Below are 23,805 nucleotides of genomic sequence, written 5' to 3'. Positions count from 1 at the left end.
GTGCAAATTCTACTTTTGGTACTTATGACCTGTGTGACCTTGGACAAGTAAGTTCTCCTCCCCCCATGCCTCAGTTTCCACATCTGTAAAATGAGGAGCTAAACTAGATGGCTTCTATTTGACTTCCAAGGTCCTAGAAGCTCTCCAAATTACTCTCCTTTTCTGTGCCTCAGTTTCCACACCTGTAAAATGAGGATCTCGATTAGATGGCTTCTATTTGACTTCCAAGGTCCCAGAAGCTCTCCAAGGTACAGAGCATTGGCCTGTGGGGAAGAAGGAGAGGAAAGACCTGGCTGGAGCTTTTGAGTAGGGGCAGACTCCAGACCGTGCTGGGCTGTCTCTCAGCTTCTGTCCCTGACTCTTGGGCAGAGGAGCCCCAGAAGTCTGACCAGAGGCAGCTGATGCTCCCAATGACCCTTCCCCTCCACTCTCCAGGCCTTGACATCTTGATTTTTGCATTGCTTGGCTTGGCACGAGTGGGTGGCAGGAGACGCCAGTCCAGCCCTGTTGGGTCCCAGGCAGCCATCTGCCACCTTGGGGACACTTGAGCAGGGAGAGATCGGATCCTCTATTTTCTTCTGCTCGTCCCCCTCCCTCCTTGTTTTGGGGACCGCTCCTTTTACAAACTTGAGAGGAGTCAGTAATATCCCGGGCCGGGCCATAGGGAGCAAAAGAACAGCTGGTTGGGCCCCGACACTCTTGGGAATTTCAAAGAAAAGAAAAAAAGCCTTTTGTGATCCCCAGCTCATGTGACAGCGGCATTGACCTTTCCTGAAAGTGAGGCGGCAGGTGAACCTTCTGGGGGGCGAGGAGGAGGCAGATGGCTGCTGGCTCCCTTCCCTCTCCCATTTCCTTCCATCTCCCCCTTCCCTTCTTCCTGTCTCTCCCCGCCTCCTGTGCCAGGGCCTCCAGATGAAAGATGTTCCTTTTCTGGGATCTCCCTCATTCTGCTGTCTTCCACCCCCCAATATCCCCCATGTATTTCATCTGCACTTCTGCGTGCTCACTAGAGCACAGCCTCCGTGAAGGCAGGTTAATAAATCTCCCATGGAGAATAATCATCACAGTTGAGATTTGAATCCAGATCCTCTGATTGAGTCAGCAAGACTTGAGTTCAAATCCAGCCTTAGACACTTACAAGGTGTGTGATCCTAGGCAGGTTACTTAACTCTGCCTGCCTCTGCTTCTTCAATTATAAAATGGGGATTATAATAGCATTTGCCTCTCAGGTATTGTGAAGGTTTAATGAAACGATATTTGTAAAATACTTTCTTAACATAGTAATTAACATGCAGTAGGTACTTAATAATTGCTTATTTTCTTCCTTTAGCATGCAGTAGGTACTTAATAATTGCTTGTTTTCTTCCTTCCTCTGATCCCAAATCCAGGTCTAGAAAGTCCTAAATTGGACTTCAGTTAGCAGTGCCAATAACATTTTCCATCTTTTGCAAAGTTCTTTCTTTCCTATGTATTGTTATTATTATTTAATTGAGAAGAGAGTTGATGACATCATAGTGAATGAGATCCTCAAGAGTGGAAGGGCAGCTTGTTAGAGTATATTGAATGTAGGTCTGGATGTTAGAAAGTTCTGGGTTCATATCATGTTTCCAGCCCATATTCTAGCACATCTCACCAAGGGCAAGTCTTTCTAAATAGGAGCTGGGGAGAGAAGGTGTATTAATAGAAGAAATTCCTCATCTGGGAGTTGCCAACAACAATGAAATCCCAATTCCAACTGATAACATAATGCAGTGTTATTAATAAAGTGTTACCTAACAGACTCGCCGGATTCAGCATTTGCTTATAAAGCACTTTCCCTGTAAAGATCCTGAATTGTCTCTGCAAGGATTATTATTCCCACTTTACAGATAAGGAAATTGAGTTCCAGAGATTAGGCTTCTAGAAGACTCCCTTCCTTCCTTCCTTCCTTCTTCTTCCCTTCTCCTTCCTCCTTTCCTTCCTCCCTTCTTCCCTCCCTCCCTTTCTTTCATCTCCTCCTCTTCCTCCTCTTCCCCCCTCCTCCCCCTCCTCCCCCTTCTTCTCTTTCTTCTCCTTCTTCTTCTTTTTATGGGAGCATCCTGCTTATCATTTCTTATGATACACAATATTCCATCCCAATCATATCCCACAACTCGTTCACCTATTCTCCATTTTATGGGCATCACCTTGATGCCATTTTTTTTTTTACCAGTACAAAAAGAGCTGCTATAAACACTTTTGTGCATATAGATAATTTCCCCTAATTGTCCTGAAGCCAGATTTGATCTTCCTGACTCCTGGATGGAGGTTCCATCCACTACACCAAGTAGCTGCCCCTAATCAATGAGTGACAAAGCCTTGATTAAATATTTACTATGTCCCAAGGACCAGGCTAAGGACTGGGCTTGTAAACACAAGAAACCAGAACAGTTCCTGACCTCAAGGAGTTTCCATTGTAGTGAAAAGGGGAAGCTGGAAAGGAAGGGTGAGTTTTGGACAACTCACCCAGGAGAACCTAGGATGGTCCCAGGGCCCTGGCACAAGAGGCATGGGGAAAATGAGGTTGGTGGCCCATTAGGTTGTAAGCTCTTTGAAGGCAAAGACTGCCTTTTTCTTATTTGTGTCCTTAGCACTTAGCACACACAGTAGGTGCTTACTAAGTTTTTATTGAATGGGCCGAGTAGAATTGACAGTTTGAGAAACTGACATAGTAGGTTCTCACCTAGTTTGATGGCGTTCAGATTGAAATGATTTTTTTCTATGAGTAGATGCCCAAGAGTTGGGGAATGGCTGAACTTTCTTTCTTTTTTCTTTCTTTCTTCCTTCCTTCCTTTCTTCTTCCTCTTCCTTCCTTCCTTCCTTCCTTCTCTTCTTCCTCCTCTTCCTCCTCCTCCTCTTCCTCCTTCTCTTCCTCCCTCTTCTTTTTATGAGGGCATCCTGCTCATCATTTCTTATGACACAATAATACTGTGGTACATGAAGGTAATAGAGTATTATTGTTCTATTTTTTAAAATGATGAACAAGCTGATTTTAGAAAGGCCTGAAGAGATTTACACAAACTGATTCTGAGCAAAACAAGCAGAACCAAGAATACATTGTACACAGTAACAGCAAGATTGTATGATGATCAACTGGGAAAGATTTGGTTCTTCTCAGTAGTTCAGTGATCCAAAGCAATCCTAACAGACTTTGGACAGAAAATGTCATCTGCATCCAGAAAAAGAACTGAGGAGATTGAATATAAACCAAAAGATGCCATATTCACTTCTTTTTTTTCTGTTCTTTTTTTTTTATAAATCTTTTCCATGGAAACGATTCTTTCTGTTCAATGTTCTGCAGACTATTTTCCAGTTGGCTAAAAGTGACCGCTTTTAGTCATTGAATAAAAAGAATTCTCAGGGTAACAGTGACCGTGCAGCTTGCCTCAAGTTCTGCAGCTCAGTGATGGAGAGCTCCAGCTGGGAGGTGGCTCTCCCTCCTTGATGCAAGGCACCCTGCTCCCTCCCTCTCACTCCATTCTGGGCCAGGCCTTTGCAAAGGGAAGGTAGCCTCTCAGCCTTGCAGAGGAGAGTTAGAACTCCCCATCTGGGGCTGCCCATCATCTTCCCCTTTTCTTCCACAACAGAGGGCATCCCCAGGGAATAGATCAATTACTTGAACCTGAATAGGTTCTCGCTCTTAGTATAGCAGGTAGAGTGCCGGGCCTGGAGTCAGAGGCCTTGGGTCCAGATGCTGGCTTTTCTCTGCTTCAGTTTTCTTATCCATAAAATGAGGATAACATATCACCTCTCTCCCAGAGTCGTTGCGAAGATAAAATGAGATAATATTCAAAATTCTATATAGATGCTAGCTATTCTTAGTTTCCTCTATGTCATACGGTTGAGAATGGCCCGGGTGCCAAGAAACACTTAAAAACGCTGAGGTTTTCTGCTCCTCTCCTCCTGCCTCCTTCTCCGAACCACATCCTAAACTTTTTAATAACAATCTCGACAAGTAAATCCGTGCCGAGCTTTTATACAGCTGGGGAGCGGGGCTGCCTCCTAATAGCTTTTTGCTGCCGCCACTGAGAGCCCAGCATTATCGATCCCCTCCTTGAGAGGCAGGCTGATGGGAGCTCCAAGCCCAGCCTCTTTGGGAGGGCTGTGACAACGGATGGATGCTCCATGGGGAGCCGGCTCTGCTCCTTCAAGGGTAAAACTCGTCCCATTCCCTCTGCTCCCCGTGCTGGGACCGCCTGGGCAGGAGGGTTTTATGGGGGGAGCCGGAATGGGAGAAAGCTTGGGGAGCTTGATTTGAGGGAGGGGGAGAGGGTACTAGAAGCCCTTTTCTTCCCCCCCCCCCCTCAGCTTTGTCTGCACGGACGATTCCCAGAGCATCTCCTGCTATCCACCACGCTTAAGGTAGTGGGGATAGGGGGGCTTGGCTTTGGATACGCCTTGAGGTGGGCTGTGTCCCTTTAGAGAAGGGGCTGTGAAGCTGGAGTTGATTCAGTGATCAGTATTTTCTCGTGGAAGCTGGGAGGGGGTGTTTGGAGAGACCGAGGATCAAATGGTCAATTGGAAAGTCTTGGTTTGTTCTTAGAAGAATGCTCAGAGTTAGGGAGGGTCTCGTTCACCTGAAGCTCCTGCCTTTCCCCACTTATTCTGGAGAATTTCTTCCCTGTTCTCTGCGGGGCTTCCTCCCTCCCCTGCCCCTGCCTGGGAATTCCTCCCGGAGTGCCTGGAAAAGCCGGATCTTGCCCATCTGGCCTCGGCGCTGGGGTTTCCAGCCCAGGCCCTAAGCCGCAGGATAGATTTGTGACCTCAGTGCGTCTCTGCCCAGTTTCCGGGAGCACCGGGACTCCCTTCCCAGGTGGAGGCTGAACGTCAGGGACGCAGGCTGAAGGTCAGGGTAACCTTCAGCGAGACGGGAAGAGTTTGGGAGCGTTCCTTGGGCCCCTGGACATGTCATGAAGGCCCTTCCCTGTAGGGCCACCCTGCCCCTCATCCCAAGCATGGACTGTCTCCTTGAGAGCATGATGAAGAGCGGGGATTAGGAGGTCTCGTGGGGCTGAGACGTGTCAGGGAAAAGATCAAGGCACTCGCTTGGCCCACCGCTCTCGGGATTTCTCCCCTTCCCCTCCCTGACCCCTGTCTGGCAGTCCCAAAGGCCTGCGGAGCGCCACAGCTGCCTGCAGACAAAGCCGTGCCTTGGATCAGGTTCCCAGCTCCTGCCTCCCTCTAAATCTCAGCCGTGCCTGTGTTCAGCTGATGGTGGGGTTTAAGCTTGACGCCTGCAATAAATCCTCCTCCCTCTTGAATTCCTCCGGCGAGACCGGGAGCATCTGGGAAGGAGCCCTCGCTTAAAAGTGCTTATGGGTCCCTTTCTGAGGCTCTGGCCAGTATTCCAATAGCCAGGGGCCGGTGGGTCCAGCTTCCCGACATAATTCTTGTCTCAGGTACCATGCAAGGCTGCCCTCCCAAGATGCTTGGCCAGACCAAGGTGCCGATGAGAGCTCAGAGCCGTTTATCTGCTTTGGGGGAGCCACGGGGAGCTGGAAAGTTCTGAAAGTGTCAGGGAAGGAGCTTTAGAACATCGGGGCAGGGGCATGAAAGGCTGGCACGTTGGACGTCAGAACTAACGCTGCAGGACGTTGTGACGGGATATGGAAAGGGGGCTTAAGTGTGGGTGTTTATGGTGTATTATAGGATATCAGAGAACCTACGGATTTTGCGTCTCGGATCCAGGGAGATCCAGTGGATGATGTGCTAGGAGCCAGGGCTCAGACGCTGGGTCTGTCGGCAGCTCTGTGGCGTCAGCCTCCCGCGTCTCAGTTTCCTCATCTGTAAATCAGTGCTAATAGTACTTGTGAGATCCACCCGACAGACTTGCCGATGTACCGGGGATGGGACAGATGGAAGGAGGGAGAGGGCGGTGAGAAAAGCATTCTGAAAGCCTTAACTGCTCCAAGTATGACTTGTGAATAATGATCATTGTGGAGTGATCCTCTGTGGCTGAAAGGGATCTCCGGTTTATTTAAGCTCCATTTCACAGATGAGGAAAGAGAGACCAGCATGGCTGATACGATCTGCCCCAACAGAATGGGGTCCAATCCCTTTCCCACTGTGTCGAGCTGCGGGAACAGCAGTGGTCTATCAGGGCTGGAAGGGCCCAGGGCAAGCTCCTTTATTGGGCAGGAGAGGGAGGTCCCGGGCAGGTGAAGGTACTCAGGGTCAATGGCCTGCTATGGCTTGATAAAAGCCAGGTGGGCTTCATTTTCCCAGGTCTATCCTGGATGCCCACCCGGGTTAGACTGTGCCTGCCTTAAGTAACAGGGACCGGAGAGAGCCGAGTGCAGTGGAACTCGTCAGGGGTGGGGGCTTCTCGCAGAGTGACCTTGACCGTAGCAGCTGTTGAAACAACTGGCCCATGTTCTTGGAGATCATATTATGTAGGGGTGGGAGCAGGCGGGGAAAGACCAAGTAGGGGGAAAAGATTACCTGAGGATCCGGACAGGCTGAAAAGAGATTGGGATGGAACAGATGGAGGCAGGGACAGCTGGGATAGTCCCAGGGCTTCCCAGTCCCGGAGCCTCCTCGCCTCCCAGCAGGAACGCTTTCTCTTTGTCTGTGATCGGGACCAGGAACAGGTAGGACAGACCTTCTGCCGTGTGCTGGGGTCGGAGGGGAGAGGAGGAGGGGAATGATTCACCTTTGGCCAGGGACCCTGCCCAGGAGCGCTGGCCCATCTGCCAGAGGGAGCAATGGCAGGAGGGACTGGAGGAGATGGAGCAGACAGATTTTATGGTTCTTCACTTGCTTGGGAGAGAGCCCAAACTCCTCTGTCTGGCGTCTGAAGCCTCCGTAACTGGGTCCCAACTTGTCCTTCTTATATAATATATATGTAATATATATAATAATATAATATATATTATATATTGTAATTTATAATTAGGCTATCTATATAATACTTTTAGGGTCATGGAGTATTTTACCTCATTTGCTACTCACAAAAGCCCGGGGAGATGCTTTTGTATGTCCATTTTATAGATGGTGAGACTAAGTCAGGCTAGATGATCCAGAGTGACATAGCCAGGAGGATTCTGAGACAGAATTTGAACTCAGATCTTCCTGTCCTTGAGCCCAGCACTCTAGCCACTGCACTACCCAGCTGCCTCCTGTGCTGCTCTCTCTGCCTTCCTGAAGCTGGCTGGCTGGCTTCTTCTTACACATGCCGTGTTCTTTCCTCTTTCCACACCTTTGCTGATGCTGTTCCCTTTGCCTGGAATGCCCTCCTCGCTCTTCCTTTATCTAAACCTTAGAGGTCCTTCAAGGCTCAGCCAGCTCCTTCTTCCATGAAGCCTTCCTAGGTCACTGCAGCCGCCCCCGATTTCTGAACTCGGTCCCCATGATCTATAACCTTCCTTTGTGGCAGCGCGGCATGTGACCGATGCCGGCCCGTCTCTTGCTCCCTCCCGTGGCTTTTATTATTTCCCCAAGGAATGCCTTGTCTCCTCTCCTAGACTGGGAGGTCCCTGAGGGCCCGGCCTCCATCTCCCGTCTTTGTACCCAGTCCGTAGTCTGGCCCAGAGCCGAGGTCGGGCTGGGGTGATCCGAGGCAGCTCGCTGCAGCGGAAAGCCTCTAAGCCCCAGGCGGCTGCTCACCACTACTGCAGAGCCACTTTCCTCTTTCCTTGGGTCCTCAGTTTCCCTTTCTTGTTAGTCAGATGTCCTAAGAGCTGCTCGCTCAGTCTGTGTTCATGTGGCCTCTTCTGCCAGGAGGCCAGAGGGATGTGTGGCCTCTCGGGGCCCCACCTGAAGCCGGGTCTTTCTCAGAGGCAGCAGCACTAATCGGAGCTAAGAATGATAAATCTTGGGGGGGAGGAGGGAGAGACAATCTGGGATCCAGATTTCGGGGGATCTAGGACTTGAATAATTAAAAAATATTCCATCTTTATGTCAGTGTGATCAGTTCCTTTTGTCATCCAACTGAATTTAATTTTATGTGTAAAAACATTATTCTGAGAAGGGAACCCTAGGCTTTCCAGATTGGCAAAGGGGTCTGGGATATAACGGAAGTTAGAGGCTCCGATTAGAGCTTTAAGGTTTAAAATGCCATCTCATTTCCTCCTTATGTCCGCTCTTATGTCTCTCGTCATTTTTCAGATGAGGAAACCGAGGCAGAAAGAGGTAGAATGCTTTTTCCAGAATCACCCAGTGAGTGTTCAAGGCATGTGAGCCCATGTTTTTTTGACTCTGAGACTAGTATCTTGTCCACTATGAGCCATCTAAGTTGGCCAGAACCAAACTGGAAGTGACCTAGTCTCCTGAGGCCAAGGGAAGTGGGCCATTTCCAAATGCATCCACAAAGCCCTGATTGCTTTTGACACAGCCTCCAGGGCACAGACTCCCTGGTATGGTGCTCCCTCTCTCTCCCTCCCTCCCCTCTCTCTCCCCCTCCCTCCCTCCCCTCTCTCTCCCCCTCCCTCCCTCCCCTCTCTCTCCCCCTCCCTCCCTCCCCTCTCTCTCTCTCTCCCTCCCTCCCCCCCCTCTCTCTTACTCCCTTCCTCCATGCCTTCTTCCTGCAGCTAAGAAGTGTGAAGTGTCTGAGATGGATTTGAACTCGGGTCCTCCTGACTTCAGGGCTGGTGCTCTATCCACTGTGTTATCTAGCTGCCCCACCCTCTTTACCTTAGATCCAGAGCAGCCAACAGGCGTCAGGGTCTCTCCCTTTCTTGTCCCATGAAGTCTTTGAGATGGAGAGTCGGAGGCACTTGGCAAATGGCCACTTTGATGTTGGTTTATTTGTGCTTTTGAGTAGGCGTTGGAGGACCTGACTTTACTTTCCTGATGTTTATTACCAGTGTGACCTTGAAGAAATCATTAACTTCTCTCAGTTTCTTCCTTTGTAAAATGAGAGATTGGACTCCATGGCCTTAGGGCTCTGCCCTCCTCTACGATTAGTGGCCTATTAGATGGTAAATATGGTTTAGTCCATTAGCAGGAGTACTTGGCACCTACCTTCTACTTTGAGAATATCTGCTGTAAGAGACTGATTCAGAATAGGAGCTGATGGCTTTAGTAAAATTGAAATTGCCAATATTTGGATTGAGTCTCCAGTAATCTCATTGAGGGCAGGACTTTCTTTTATATCGCCAATGCTTAACCCAGCACATTTGGGGTTAAGATTTGAGTTGGTTGACTTGGGAGGGTTAGGGTTAGAGTCAGGAGACATTTAGGCACTTGATAAATATTTACTGATGGATTGATAAATAAATCGGTGAGAAAGATAGAAAATCCCAGCTTCTCAAAGCCTGGTCCTGGGTGACATGCAAGAAGGAGGCCCATGGTATTAGCTACAGAGCTCAGATTTCTTATTTATTGGAGTTTTTTTTTTTTCCATTTTGCCTCCAAGGAGGAAATTTTGAATGTCTCTTTCCCTAACTAGAGAAGGTAACTTTCAAAATTCTTTTCTTAAAATGGAGCTTCTGCTGCTGCTGCTGCAAGTTTCTTCTGTGGTCATGATTTTTGCCCCCAGAAAATTTACTCATAGACCTGGGGGAGTTGGGGGATGTGGGCAGGAAGCATAGACTGTTCTCCCCACAAGTAGGTAGGTGGTATTTTCCTGGGCTTGGGCAACGTGGTGATTCAATGCATGGGCCCTTTGCACAAACACCTGAAACATTATTGGGTCCCCTGCAAATATCAGCATAGCTTTGGTGTGACAGTGGGATTGTTGGAGGAGGGGGGGAAGGTGGAGAGAGAGTGCTAGCTAGGTAGGAGAGCTTCCCCAGCTTAGTTACAGAGTCTAAATAGGGCTGAAAAAAAAACCCCATAATTTTCCCAGAAGCCAACTCAAAGGAGGAAAAAAAACCAAAGCAAAAACAAGGTTGTGGGGATTTCCTACCTTATACTTATCCTTTTCACAATGAAACTGCAAATTAAAATTTTTTTTCTAGAGTTCATGTTGATGTTCTCATCATTTCAAAAAGAAACTGCAAATGAAAATAAAATTTTTCTAGAGTTCTATGTTGATATTCTCATAATTTCAAAATGAACTGCAAATTAAAATAAATTTTTTTAGAGTTCTCTGTGGATATTCTCATCGTTTTCCAGAGTCAATGTTGGTTAATTATGATTATTCTGTGCCCGAGCTCCTTCAGGTTCCTAAGCGGCTGGGTTCTCAGCTAGATATCGAATTATATGCGGTTTAGAGGGCAGGCTGAGATGGAGGTCTTGCATACTTAGTGGATGGGTAGAGACTCATTACTATGCTCTAGTTCTGCTGCTTGATGTAAACAACTTCACCCTTGTGAGGTCTCGGTGTCCCCCTCTGTAAAAGAGAGGGTTCTATGAGATGAACTCCAAGGTACCACCCAGCTCTAAATCTTTGGTTTTAGAATTATTTCCCAGAGGCTTTTGCTCTCAAGTAAGGGGAAGCATGGAATGGTTGGAAGCCCTAATGTTAAAGCCTGAGGCATGGATGGTCAGCGGAGAGCTGCTGCTGGGGGTGGAGGAGGGGAGTCAGGCAGATTGCTTCCAGAAGGAATTCCGCAGTGGGGGCTGCTAGCCGCTCACCAGCTGTTCAGGGCCTCTCACAAAGGGAAAGCTTTAGGGAAGGCTTCCCCTGGCAGCCAGGTGGGTGGGCTCTTGGTGGATTGAAAGAAAATGATGTTTTCCTTTAAAAAATAAGATAATTTTAAGTCTTAGCTCTACCACTAGCTTGAATAAGTCAGTTCCTCTCTGTGTGCCTCAGTTTCCTCCCCTATCACAAGAAGCGGGGCAGACTGGATCAGAGACTGCTCTCAGGCCTGACTTTCTAGGTTGGAGAAAAGAGATGTTTATCCTGTTGTGGAATAGTAAGGAAAGGGACTGAGCTGCTTTTTTCATTGATTATAGGGAATTTCCACATCAGCACACTCCCTCTACCAATGCAGATTGCGCCATCTTTGCAACTTTAGTCTTAGTTGTACTCTAGACTGGCTCAAGATAATACAGCTAGTGAATGTTTGAGGCAGGATTTGAGCCTGGGCCTTAGTTTCCCCTTCAATAAAAGACAGAGGCTACACAAGGTGACTTTTCTGAGGCTTCTTCCAGCCCAGCGATCCGAAGCTCGGGAGGGTGTTCGTTAACAGCTTAGAGTTCTGACCTCATATTTCTGCTCCAGTGGGTGATTCTGGGAAGATATTAGGAGACCCCGGCCTCGCCCAAGATGGGAAGGGCTTCCTTGTCATGTCGAGGCCAGGCTCTGAATGCTGCATCCCAGCAGATGTAGTGGCCAGTTGGGATGGTGTGGTCCGCCATGTTTGGGACTGTGGTGCACATGTACCATGAATGATGGTCCCGGCCTGGTCAGCCCCTGACCCTTGGACAGGAAGGAGCCGGTCCTGGTCCAAGAGGCCCGAGAACAAGGCGATAGCTAGTGAGCGACTGCACTCCTAGCAGTGACTCCCAAGCTGCCATTGGAGGCTCCTATGCCAATGGCTGAGACCGAGATGCCCTGGTGGGGTGGGAGTGGGGATGAGGGCAGGGAAAAGGCCCTCCTGAACTGCTACCTGCCGGCTCCTGGGGACCCCTGGCAGGTGGCTTGGCTCCTGGCACTTGGAGCCAGATGCTGCGGTTTCTGTTGCCTGGGGCTGGATTCGGGCAGTGGCAGCAGCTGCTTGCTTGCCTGCTCCTGGTGTGGTCTGAGCAGAGACCCTCAATGCTCCTCTGCTTAAAAGCCCGGGACAGCCCAGGCCCGACGGCAGCCAAGAATCTCGAGAGTTCCGGGAAGCCAATCCCAGCACTTAGTCACTGCCCTTAGTGCTGGCCGTGGGTGCCGTGAACTTCCAGCTGAGTTACCCAAGGGAGCGGAGGGAGAAAGGGCAAGAGAGAAAACGGGGGGGAAAAGCTGGAAGGGGGGAGACAGACGGAGCCATTCCTTAACAGACCACTTGGAGGCAGAAGTCAGGGAGACCTGTGGTCAAACCTCACCTCTAACTTTACTAGCTTTGTGACCATGGATGGGCAAATCACTGAGCCACGGTGGGCCTCAGTTTCCCCATCTGCAAAATGAGGGGCAGGACTAGGTGGCTTTGAAGGTGCTTCCAGCTTTAAATCTAAATTCAATCAGTAAACATTTATTAAGTGCCTAACATGGCACAGGCCCTGGAGATACAAACAAAAACTGAAAAAGTCATTTGTGTGCCAGTGGCTTCTGGGAACAACACGGGCATAGAAAATATAGAGGGAAAATAAAACCCAAGCAATTTTGAGAAACTTTTAGACAACAAAGTTCAGACTGTACAGCCAAGCCATACAGAACAGAGGGAAAGAAGAGTCCTAAAGGAAATCCATCTTGTCTCACTGTATTCCTGATGGCATTTTCTTGGCAAAGATACCGGCCTGGCTTACCATTTCCTTCTCCGGGACATCTGACAGATGAGGAAACTGAGGCAGATGGGGTGAAGTGACATGCTGTGGTCGTACAGCTAATAAGTGTTCTTGGCAAGGATATTGGAGACATTTGACAGATGAGGAAACGGTAGTTAACAGGATGAAGTGACTTGCTCGGGATCACCTGGCTAGTGTCTGAGGCCGATTTTTAACTCGAGTCTTCCTGGCTCCGGGTCTGGCACTAACTACATCCATTGGGCCACCTGGTTGTGTAGACAGACAGATAAACAGGTTTGAGGAGGAGGAGAGGCCATTTGCATTGGAAGGAGCTAAAAAGATATTCTGTGTAAGGAGCTTGAAGGAAGCCAGAGAGTCTAAAAGGCGGAAGGAAGGAAGGAGGGTGTATACGAGGGCAGGGGACGGGGTTCTCCTGGTAATGATTTCTCTGTGCTTCTTCCCCTTTAGCCAGTCCTGACTTTCCCTTGTGGTGATTTTGGGCCTGTTGGGGAGTTCCCTGCCCATGGCTGAGCAGACCCTTCCTAGACTTTCTGGGCAGTGGTTGCCGTGGTGTCCTGGCTTCCCCTTCCTCGGGCCTCTGCCAGGGCACCTCTCCCTGCTTTGTGATAGGGAAAGGTTTCTGAACCTGAAAGGAGAACTCGGAACAGGTTCCCTGACTGGCCGGCCAGCCCGAAGCACACTGTCTGCTGTCTGGCCTCTGGGCCTGGGCCGGGCAAGGGAAGGCAGGCGAGGTCGAGTGCCTGAGAAGCAGCTGGCGTCGGGTCGTGTGGCTCTGCCCCTGCTCACGTCCTCGTCCTGCAGCCTCCTTAGGGGGAGGACGCGCTTTTCTCTCTGCTGTAAACGAGCAGCTTTTGCATGGGAGCCTTTCCCTTCCTTAAAGACAGTAATTCTGTCTTGTTTCAGTAAGAAGGCACTGAGGGGAGGGGGCCGGGTACTGGTTCAATGGGTGGGTAAAGGGTTCGAGAGGGGAAGAGGATTTAAAACTGAAGAGAAAATAACTTAAAAACCCACCACACTGGTTTTGGAGTTTGAAGGAGATCCGAGTGCGAATCTTACATGGGGCAGGATGGAATCTCAAAGTTAGAAGAGATTTCCAGAGCTTCTATAATCCAACCCATGCCAAAATCCCACCCTTACCCACCCCTTTCTTTGGATTATTTTGTAATGAAATTTGAAAATACATATGTCCCAAAGAGCAGTCCCTAATTAAGCCTTTGTCAGCCATTACTACTTAGGAAGAATTTGCTCTCTCCTAGGAGACACTTCCCTTCCCCTCCCTGCCTTCCAGGCCCTTTGCTACCTTGGCAGACATGTGAGAGGCTTTCAGGCCATGGGCTACCCAGAAGCCCCTGAGAGGGCTTACTGTGTCCCTTCTCTACCACCCTCTGTTCTCCCTCCCGTCTTACCTTGACCTTTCCCTGTCCCTTTCCCTTTCTCCTTCTCACAGTCTGCATCACCCCCCCTTCCTCCACCTCCATCTCCATCCCTCTGTTCTGCCTTGCCTTCCCTTGTGATCTGATCTTCCCTCCACCCAGAAGATTGTGGTCTTCTGGATTAGTTCTTCCTGATTTGTGGCTTCTCTGTGATTGGATTGTCCTCCACCCATGTCAGTCCAGTTGCTTCAGCCATCCCCGTGTGCCCCACCCCGCTGTCCTCTCACTTGGGAGGATTCTAATCCAGCCCCTTCCTCTGTCTACCTCCAGGAGCTTCTCTCTCTGAGCTTTTGTTTCCTCTTATAAGGTAAAGGGTTTGACTGGACTGGGGACCTCCCTAACTGAACATTTCTCATTCAAGGACTGAGGAATCAGAAGGGTTAAGTCCCTCCCTCTCTCCCTCCCGTTCCCCCTCCCCCAATTCTCCTCCCTCCCCTAATTCTCCTCCCTCCTCTCCATAAGACCCAGCAGCCAGTCAGTGGGTCTGTGTGGGTATAGGAAGGATGAAGGAGTCCCAGCTCCCAACTCTGCTCCGCTCTCGGTTCATGGAACTTAAGGGAGGTAAGACCCAGGATGAAGGCTCTGAGGACGGGTGGGAGAAAAGGGAAAAAGGAACAGATCCCATCATCCTTGCCTTCCCCCCGGAGGAGCTAGGCTTTGTGGGCCCTGTTGGAGGCTTTCTGATCCCACTTTGATTGCTAACAGGCCCTCAGAGGAACATGCTTTTTCCAAATGAATTAACGGCCTCAAGATGTCCTTGCCTGAGGCTTGGGTTCCCTGCTTTGCCCTGGATTCCAGATGCCAGGTGGGGTACAGGAAATTCTGTGGCCCCCACAGATCCAGCCCTTTCCCGGCTGAGGATGGCTACCCGGCCGGCTGGGGGGCAGTGTCTGTGGAGAAGCTAGAGGGAGGAGGTCCTGACCGTAAAGGGGAAAAAAGCAGACGAAGTAAAAAGCTCGAAACTCATTACTTTCCAGGAACACAAAGTAAGCTTTGGAATGGAATCGGAGGCGTCCCTTCTGTAAGAGTCTTAGATTTAGAATCAGCGAATCATGGAATCAAATCCAGGACCTCGGAGGCCGGGCCGGCCCCCTTATTTTACAGATGGAGAAACTGAAGGCCGAGCCTTGCTCAAAGTCTTGCAGTTAGTAGGTTCTGGCTAGAGGTCCGTGGTTTAATGATTTCCCCACTTTACTCAAAGGTAGTGATCTTTGTTGGGTGGGAAACCTTGCTTGAATCAGTAAGACCAGGTAGAAAGAGAGCCTGGAGCATTCACAGCAGGCAGAAGCTGAGTCGAGAACCAGGAAGAGGTTCTGACAGTCTGGTGGCCCCTCTAGAGTGGAACTGGAGCCATTAGTGAAAGGAAAAAGAAGGTGGGTCTGGACTAAGACGGAGAAGGGAGATGGGGAGGTGGACATCTCAGAGCAGAAGACTGAGGTCAATGTCACTAGTAGGCCTCAGGAACTGAGAAAAAGGAGGGGGGAGAATCTTTTTTCTTAAATATCCTCTGCCGGTGGAATCAACGGCTTTATTACCCAGAATCTCTTTCTGGTTACCTGAATTTTGGATCAGTCACGTAGAGGTGAAGGCTTAATTAGAAACTATTTGTGTTAACAGAGAGCCAAACCTCTGTCTAAATATTAGGAATTTTCCTAATGGGCGACTCGGAGCAATTATGCTTATATTTCTAACTTTTTGTCTTAAAAAAGAAGCAGATGAGGGAAGCAGTGGCTCTCAGGAACCACTGTATTGCTTCTTGGCTTAAAACACACTAATTATTACAAAGGTGTCCCATAGGATCCTACAGCGCTAGAACTGGAAGGGGCCTCCTAGGCCATGTGATCTAACGCCTTCTAGTTTAACACATCTTTTTCTTTTTTCTTTTTATTTTCTTTTTTGGATCGGGGGTAAGTAATTTATCCAGCTAGCACTACATGTCTGAGGTCCCTGGTGCTCTATCCGGTGTGCCACCCAGCTGTCCCATCCCTTCTTTTTTTCAGATGAGCAAAACGAGGCTCCCAAAGGTGCCCTCATAGAATCAAAAAGGATTTTTGAGTCACTTGAGAATTATATTTACGTTACCTAATATTTCTGGATATGAGAGCACTTCCTGGGAATGAGGCAGGGACATGGGGCTGCTGGTAGTGCAGATGCGTCCCTGGCACAAAGCGCTAGGAAGTTGTGGGTGAGAAGATGCCCCTGAGGGCGGGTCTCAGGATTCTAGCACCAGCTTCCTCCCCTTCACCAGGAGCCCCGAGTCCCTAGACCACCTTCCTAGGGAAGTCAGTGATAGGTTGGCGGGGACACCTGCAACATCAGGCATTTCCCACCCCAAGGGCAGCGACCTGTACATCCTTCCTCTTCCTCAGCTTCGTGTCCCAGGGTCACAATTCACGGCTGCTGATCGTCTGGTCCAACCCCCTGTGTGACAGAGGGGGAGACTGGCACTGTGTGCTTGCTGGGCGCTGAGGATTTAAGGCCGACTTCAGTGGTTCTGGCCCTTCCAGAGCTAGTTCTGTAGGAGAGGCAGTGCCCCCCAATGAGCATTTTCAGAATAAATTATTCAAGATGTAAGCGAGAATGACATGAAAACAGAGTTCAGCAAGACCATAGCGGAAGCCAGAGAAGCTGGATTCTCACCCATTTGCGTGGCCTTTGAGGCCAGACTCCTCCCTTGCATGTGCCTCCGTGTATCCTCCGTAAATGAGAGGGTTGGACTTGGGTGGAATCGTGGCGTCCCCCAGCCTGGCGCTGGCAGCCGCTGTCTCCATCCCCCCAGACGCAGTCGCCTGGGTCTGTTCTCCCGTCCTAATTACGCCCGTCTCTCTCTTCCCGCACAGGCTCTCCTCTGCACAAGCAGTCGTCCGGGCCCACGGCAGCCAGCGCCCCCCCTGCGGAGAAGCCGTGCCCCAAGGTGGCAGAGGTCGGGGATGACTTCCTGGGGGACTTTGTGGTGGGCGAGCGGGTCTGGGTGAACGGGGTGAAGCCCGGCGTCGTCCAGTATTTGGGGGAGACTCAGTTCGCACCCGGCCAGTGGGCTGGCGTGGTCTTGGACGACCCCGTGGGCAAGAACGATGGCTCCGTGGGGGGCGTCCGCTACTTCGAGTGCCAGCCGCTGCAGGGCATCTTCACCCGGCCCTCCAAACTGACGCGGCAGCCCACGGCCGAGGGCTCGGGCAGCGACGCCCACTCCGTGGAGTCCCTGACCGCCCAGAACCTGTCCCTGCACTCCGGCACAGCGACACCCCCTCTGTCCACCCGCGTCATCCCCCTGCGGGAGAGCGTCCTCAACAGCTCCATGAAGACGGGCAACGAGTCGGGCTCCAACCTCTCGGACAGTGGCTCCGTGAAGAAGGGAGACAAGGACTTGCGGCTCGGGGACCGGGTTCTGGTGAGTAAGAGGGCCCCGGCCGGCCCTGGTTAGCTGTGCGTGTGTGTGTGTGAGTGTGTGTGTGTGTGTGTGTGTGTGTGTGTGTGTGTGTGTTCACTCTGCTACCTCAACATTTATTGAGTGCCTACAATACCAGATATTTATTTAGCGCCCACTGTGTACGGGAGCACTGTGCTAAGTACTGGGAATACAAAGACAAGCCACACTATCGGCTCCCTTCCTATGCAGGGCAAACGCTTTCCCCACAGTCCTCACCAGGCACCGGGGACTGATGGACCCGATGTGCCCACTCTACCCACGCCAAGCTGGCGCTCTGGGTCAGGGGATGCGAGTTTGGTTCCCAGTGAGGAGAGCCCAGAACTCCTTGGAGGCCGGAGGGAGAGGCCTCAAAGAGCTTTCCCGTTTGTGCTTCCTTTGGGCCTGAGAAAGGTGCCCTCTGACTTGTGGGAAGGGAGTTAGCCAGACTTTGCTGTGGCCCAGCGGGGGCTTCCCGAACCCAGACCATCTTCTCCGCCAGCCTGGGTCAAACACACGAGATCTCACCCTTAAAGACTCACTTTCTGGGGGCTGGAAAAGATTTTGGCTTCCAAGAGTCCACCTCCCTCTGGGCTTTCTCTTATTAACTTTGAGCAAATTCCTCCACCATTTTGTGCCTCGATTTCCTCTTTTCCTCCTTATCATCCTCCTCCTCATTGTCTCATTTGAGAGGTTTGGAGACTGCAGGATTATCCAGGTAGAAACGTCATATGGCAGAACAGAGGCAGGTCGGAGACTGGACAGATAGGCTGGTGGTACAGTGGGTAGCGCCAGCTGTGTGACAGAGTGAACACATGACATGGAACGGTGTCGGCCAATACTTGATCCAAACAGGAAACTTCTCCAATTTTTTTCTTGTGTGAAGCAATCGGGATTAAGTAATTTATAGCACTCCAGAGCCAGTGCTCTATCAGATATAGATATTATCAGATCCACTATATTGTGAGGGCAGCTAGGTGATTGATGCCATAGTGCACAGAGCACTGGCCTGGGCTCAGGAGGACCTGAGTTCAAGTCTCCTCAGATACTTCCTGACTGTCCCCAGATAGGTCACTTCACTCTGTTTCAGTTTTCTTATTTATAAGTGAATTGGAGGAGATGGAAAATCACCCCAGTATTTCTGCCAAGAGCACTCTGTGATCCTGGGCAAGTCACTTCACCTTGTCTGCCTTAGTTTCCCCGTCTGTCAAATAGCCGACAGCTGCAGTATCTTTGCCAAGAAAATCCCACAGGGGATCATAAAGAGTTGAAAGTGCCTGAAAATGGCTGAGCCGGAGCACAACCTCTAATTCTGAGCACAAAGAACCTGGGACCCTTTAGTCCAGTCTCCTGATCGTACAGAGGCAGAAAGGGCTCGCTCACAAGCCGGCCTGGGCGAGACTACGTGGCTTTGAGGGCCCCTTCTGGGCTTACATCGGAGCTCCTGGGAGTAGAGTTCGTTAAGAACACTTGTTGGGTACCATGTAGCCCCCAGGGACTGAGGCCGCAGGAAGGGGAGGGCTTTAGGGAAGGGGAAAGGGACCCCCAAACTACACGATTTCCAGGCTTTTCTGTGGAGGGGGGGAGCTGCCCTCAGCCTGGGGACTTATGGGAGGTCATTTCTAACGGGCCCGAGCTAACGGCCACAGGGGCCACCTCAGACAAAGCGGCGTCTCTCCAGGTCTCAGACAGCTGGTGCCCGCGGGCCCTGCAATGAGAAGTCCTTGGCTCAGGAGGCAGTTTCCCCGGCTGTAAACGAGGGCCAGACTAAACAGCAGGAAACTTTAAACTGCTTCTGAAATACTCCAGATCCAGGGAGGGACGGGCGGGCGGCGGGGCTGGGGGATGAATGAGCCATTTCCCCCAGAGCGGTGGCCCTCCTCCTTCCCCAGGGAGCAGCTGCCAAAGGCCTGCCAGCCTCCCCAGCCTGCCAGCCTCCACAGGTGCCGCCCCAACTCCCCACCCCTCGCTTACAGAGCAGGAAATGGAGGCTTACAGTAGTTAAACTAGCTTTTCTAAGGTCATACAAGTTTTAAAAACCAGAGCCAGGATTTGAACCCAGTCGGCTCTTTTTTTTTCCCCTTGTGCTAAATATTTCTTTCATCTGCATGTAAGTTTCAAGAAGAAACCCTGAGAAGTGGGAGAAGGTGCAGAAGAGGAGGCTCTACTTGGAATAATAAGACCCAGGTTCAAATTCTGACTCTGTGTCCACAACAAGCCACTATTTCCCCTTCCTTATTATATGACTTTCTTTTCCTCTCTCCTATTTTCTGATTTTCTTTTTCTCCTGTTTTCCCACTTTCTTTTCTTTCTAACTTTCTTTCCTTTCTTACTTTCTTTCTTTCCTTTTCTTTCTAACTTTCTTTCTTTCCTTTCTTACTTTCTTTTTCTTTTCTTTCTTTCTCTTTTCTTTCTAACTTTCCTTTTCCTTTCTTTTCTCCTGTTTGCTTTTTCTTTCCTTTTCTTTTTAACTTTCTCTTTCTCTCCTTTCTTTTTCTTTCTAACTTTCCTTTCTTACTTTCTTTTTCTTTCCTTTTCCTTCTAACTTTTCCTTTCTTTTTCTCCTGTTTTCTAACTTTCTCTTTCTCTCCTTTCTTACTTTCTTTTTCTTTCTTACTTTCTTTTTCTTATCTTTTCTTACTTTCTCTTTTATTTCTAACTTTTCTTTTCATTTCTTTTTCTCCAGTTTTCTTTTTCTTTCCTTTTCTTTCTAACTTTCTCTCCTTTCTTACTTTCTTTTTCCTTCCTTTTCTAACTTTCTCTTTCTTTTCTTACTTTTTCTTTCCTTTTCTTTCTCACTTCTTTCTTATTTTCTTTTTTCTCCTATTTTCTGACTTTCCCTTTCCTTTCCATTCTTCTCTCTCCTTCCATATTTCTTTTTCTCCTGTTTTCTGACTTTCTTTTTTCCTGTCTCCTTTCTTTTTTCTCTCTTCTCTTTTCTGACTTTCTTTTTCTCCTTTTCTCCCTGACTTTCTCTTTCCCCTATTTTCTTTCTCTTTCTCTTCCTTTTCTCTTTCTTTTTCCCTCTTTTCCTCTTTTTTTCCTTTTTTTCCCTCTTTCTTGCCCTTCCTAACTTTTCTACCTATTCACTGTGGCAAGCCATGACTCAGATTATATTTTTTCCAACTCCTTCTAGATACCTGCTTTCTTATTTTGATTTCCAATTTCTTATTTCGATGTCCAATTTCCTATTCCTATTTCCAATTTCCTATCCCTACCCACCTCCTTTTTATCTTCTCAAAGGTGACAAGAATACTGAGCAGGGAATTTCAGAATATATTCATTTTTCCTCTGTGGGCCTCAGTTTCCTCCTCTGTACAATGAGGAAACCGAATCAAAGATTTCAAAAGGGGAGAGACTTTGGAGATCATTCAGTCCAGCTCCCCTCATTGAGTAGCTGAAGAAGCTGAATTTCCTGATTTGATCAGGATTATAGCCAATATGCGACAGGCAAAACTTGAATCCAGGGCTTCTTAACCCTGAGGCGAGATAATAACAGTTCTTATATTTATCATGTAAATTATTATGGTATATATTAAGCATAATATAATTGGCTATTGTCAACATTTAATTGCTGTTTTCATTATAATATATTTTATAATGTAATTTAAAATAATATTAATACAAATAGTTTAACAATAATTAATAATTTCATTTAATATTAATTCCACATTTATCAATAAAATATTCAAATACTTTAAAATATTTCATATAGCAATGTCTTAATTAGTTAAATTTATATTAATGTATTGCTACAATTATATTGTTACATTAGGGAATAATACAATACAATACAATAGATGTATACATCGTGTTATAATCAATTAATTATATAATTATGTTTTATTACTAATTAACACAAATATGATTATATTATATAGATTATATTACATAATTGTATAACTATTCCTGATATAACATTAATATTTTAATATATAATAATACTGTTTAATATATTTGATATAATAATATATTTATATTATAATATAATTAATATACTAATGTATTTATATTATAATATAAATTAATTATGATATAATTAACATATTTGATATAATAATATCTATTTAATATTATAATAATGCTATTTATATAGCACCTTAAAGTTTAAAAAGCGTTTTATATTTTCCATTTATTTTCTCGGGCTCAAAGCCCATTCTGCTCCTTATGATCTATGTAACCTTGAGAGATCTCCTGTATGGGCCTCGGTTTCCACCACTGTAGGATGAGGGCATTGGAACACATGATTTCTTAAGGCTTTTCCAGCTGTAATCCCATGATCCCATCTGATCTTCACAATTCTATGAGTTCTATAGGGTGAAGGTACCATTTCTTCCATTTTACGGATGGGGAAAATTGAAGCTCAGAAAGGTCAAAATTGCCTGCACAGAGTCAGCTAATAAATGCTGTGGGTGGGATTTCAATTCTGGGGTCTCCTACCTGTGGGGCCATTATTCCCTTGACTCTCCCAGGCTGCTTTGGAAGTGACTGGATGATGGACAAGCCTAGGGAACGGGGAAGGGGGCAGAGGAGGAGAGGGGGGTGTTTGAAACAGACAGAAAGCTGTTCCCTGCCAGGTTTTCCCCCCTCCCAGCCCAGGCAGTTGTTCAGGGATGGGAAGAAGCTCGGGTGGAAACCCCTTCCCCACACACACACCTCAGGAAGAGGCAGCCTGCTATGACGGGAGGAGCAGGAGGGGGCTGGCTGGCTGATCCGCCAGGATGAGCGTTTATCTCTGATGACTGGATTCAAGGCTACAATTTGGGGTCGGGCAGGAGGGGTGGAGGAAGGCCCAAGATTGCCAGGGTGGCAGCAGATAGGGGCTAACCACCCAGGAAGGAAGCCTGCTTTCCTTCTTCCTCCACCCTGTAGTCTTCAAAGGGACTCTTTGATGGACTCTCCTGATTCTGGGGTTTAGACAAGGGGTCATTGAAGCTGAACTCTCCCTTTCCTTTGTTTTTTTCCCCCTTCTCTTATGGTGCTATGATCCTCCTCTGCCACATACCTTGTATGATATTGAACAAGTTAGTCTCTGTCTGCCTCAGTTTCCCTACATGTAAAATAAATGGGCTCTGTGATTCCTCCTCATTCTAAATCTATGGTCCTATGATTGAATTCCCCCAAAAGGCAATGAGTCAGACCCAGAGGAAGGTACCTGCAATTAATCAATAATTAATTAATTTTAAATCAACACACCCACAAGCACTAAGGTTGCTATTATCATCACCCAAGGAAAGTATACGATTTCTGCATCCTCTCCTTCCCCTTCTTAACTTGTGACCCACAATCTCAGCCCCTGAAATCCTGTACTTTGTGAAGATCCAAGATAAAGTCCTAAACCCAGAGAAAGTCTGAGGAAATTGGCCCGCCAATTTGAATAACGCTTGAAGATTTGTAGAGTGCATTCTTTCATTTGAACTTCCCAACAGTCCTGGGACTTATTTTCATAGGTGTCATTATTGTCCTCATTTGACAGATGAGGAAACTGAGGCAGACAGAAGCTAAGTGACTTGCCTGGAGTCACACAGCAAGTGTCCGTGGTTGGTTTGACCTCGGGTCTTCTTGATTCCAAGTCCAGTAAACTTCTGTAAACCCCTCTGGGTGCATGGAAAGAGTGGAAAGTGGGCAAATCATTCATTTCCTCTGTTTCCTTCTGTGTAAAATGAAAGGCTTGGTCTGAATAACCTCCAAGGCTTCCTCCAGCTTGAAGGTGATGATCCTATGAACCCTTTTTGTATAGATGAAGAAGCTGAGGCTCAGAAAGGACCTCAGATAAAGTGAGTTAGACTGAGCTTGGGCTAGGTGGCTCAGGGGATAGAGCACTGAGCCCCCGGTGAGGAATATCTAAGTTCAAATCTGGCCTTGTACACTTGAACAAGTCCTTTTACTTCTGTTTGCCTCAGTTTCTTTATCTGAAAAAAAGGGATAACAGCACCTGCCTGCCACAGCTGTGTAAGGCTCAGATGAAATAATAAAGGATGGTACCTAGCATATTGTAAGCAATATATTAATGTTATTTATTATTATTATTGTTATTATTACTATTCACTCCAGGATTTCCCTGTCCAGTGTCCTGGATGGGGCCCACTTACAGCTTTGCTTTGTAGTAGGTATGTGAATTTGCACAGGGCCCTAAGATTTACAAGGACTTCTTTCATTATCCCATAATTACTCTAAGTACTTTTTTGGCATTAATGCCCTGATTTGATTTTCTGCTTGATAGATTGGATGAATAAATAGATGAAGAGACAGATGAGTAGATAGATAGATAAAAGAATGGATAGATGGATGGATGGATGAATGGAAAGACAGAAGTTTGAGAAAATGGATGGATGGAAAGATGAATAGATAGAAGAATGGAGAAATGGACAGAAAGGTGGATAATTAGATGGACAGACAGACAGATGGATGGATGGACGGCTGGATGGACAGACAGATGGACGGATGGATAATGGATGGATGGATGGGTGGATAGCTGATGGATAGATAGATAGATGATGGATGGATAAAATAAGTATTTAAAGAAGTACTTTCTCTGTGTCAGGCACTGTGCTGTGTAGGGAATACGGTACAATAAAAACAATAGGGAGCCTTAAGGAGCTTACTTGGGAA

At 48.0% G+C, this 23,805-nt stretch overlaps 1 protein-coding gene across 2 annotated transcripts in view; it reads left to right on the top strand.

Moving 5' to 3' along the window:
• CLIP2 (CAP-Gly domain containing linker protein 2) overlaps positions 1 to 23,805 on the top strand; it is a 111,392-nt gene that overhangs the window by 30,779 nt on the left and 56,808 nt on the right. For both annotated transcript variants that reach the window (XM_031967934.1, XM_031967933.1), the window contains exon 3: positions 16,628 to 17,178. In XM_031967934.1, the coding sequence (XP_031823794.1) occupies positions 16,628 to 17,178 (551 nt within the window). The remainder of the gene's footprint in view (positions 1 to 16,627; positions 17,179 to 23,805) is intronic.

Source organism: Sarcophilus harrisii, chromosome 4 (assembly GCF_902635505.1).
Source record: "Sarcophilus harrisii chromosome 4, mSarHar1.11, whole genome shotgun sequence".
Taxonomy (NCBI): Eukaryota; Metazoa; Chordata; class Mammalia; order Dasyuromorphia; family Dasyuridae; genus Sarcophilus; species Sarcophilus harrisii.
Note: the sequence above shows the minus strand (reverse complement) of the source record. Positions and strands in the feature narration are given on the sequence as shown.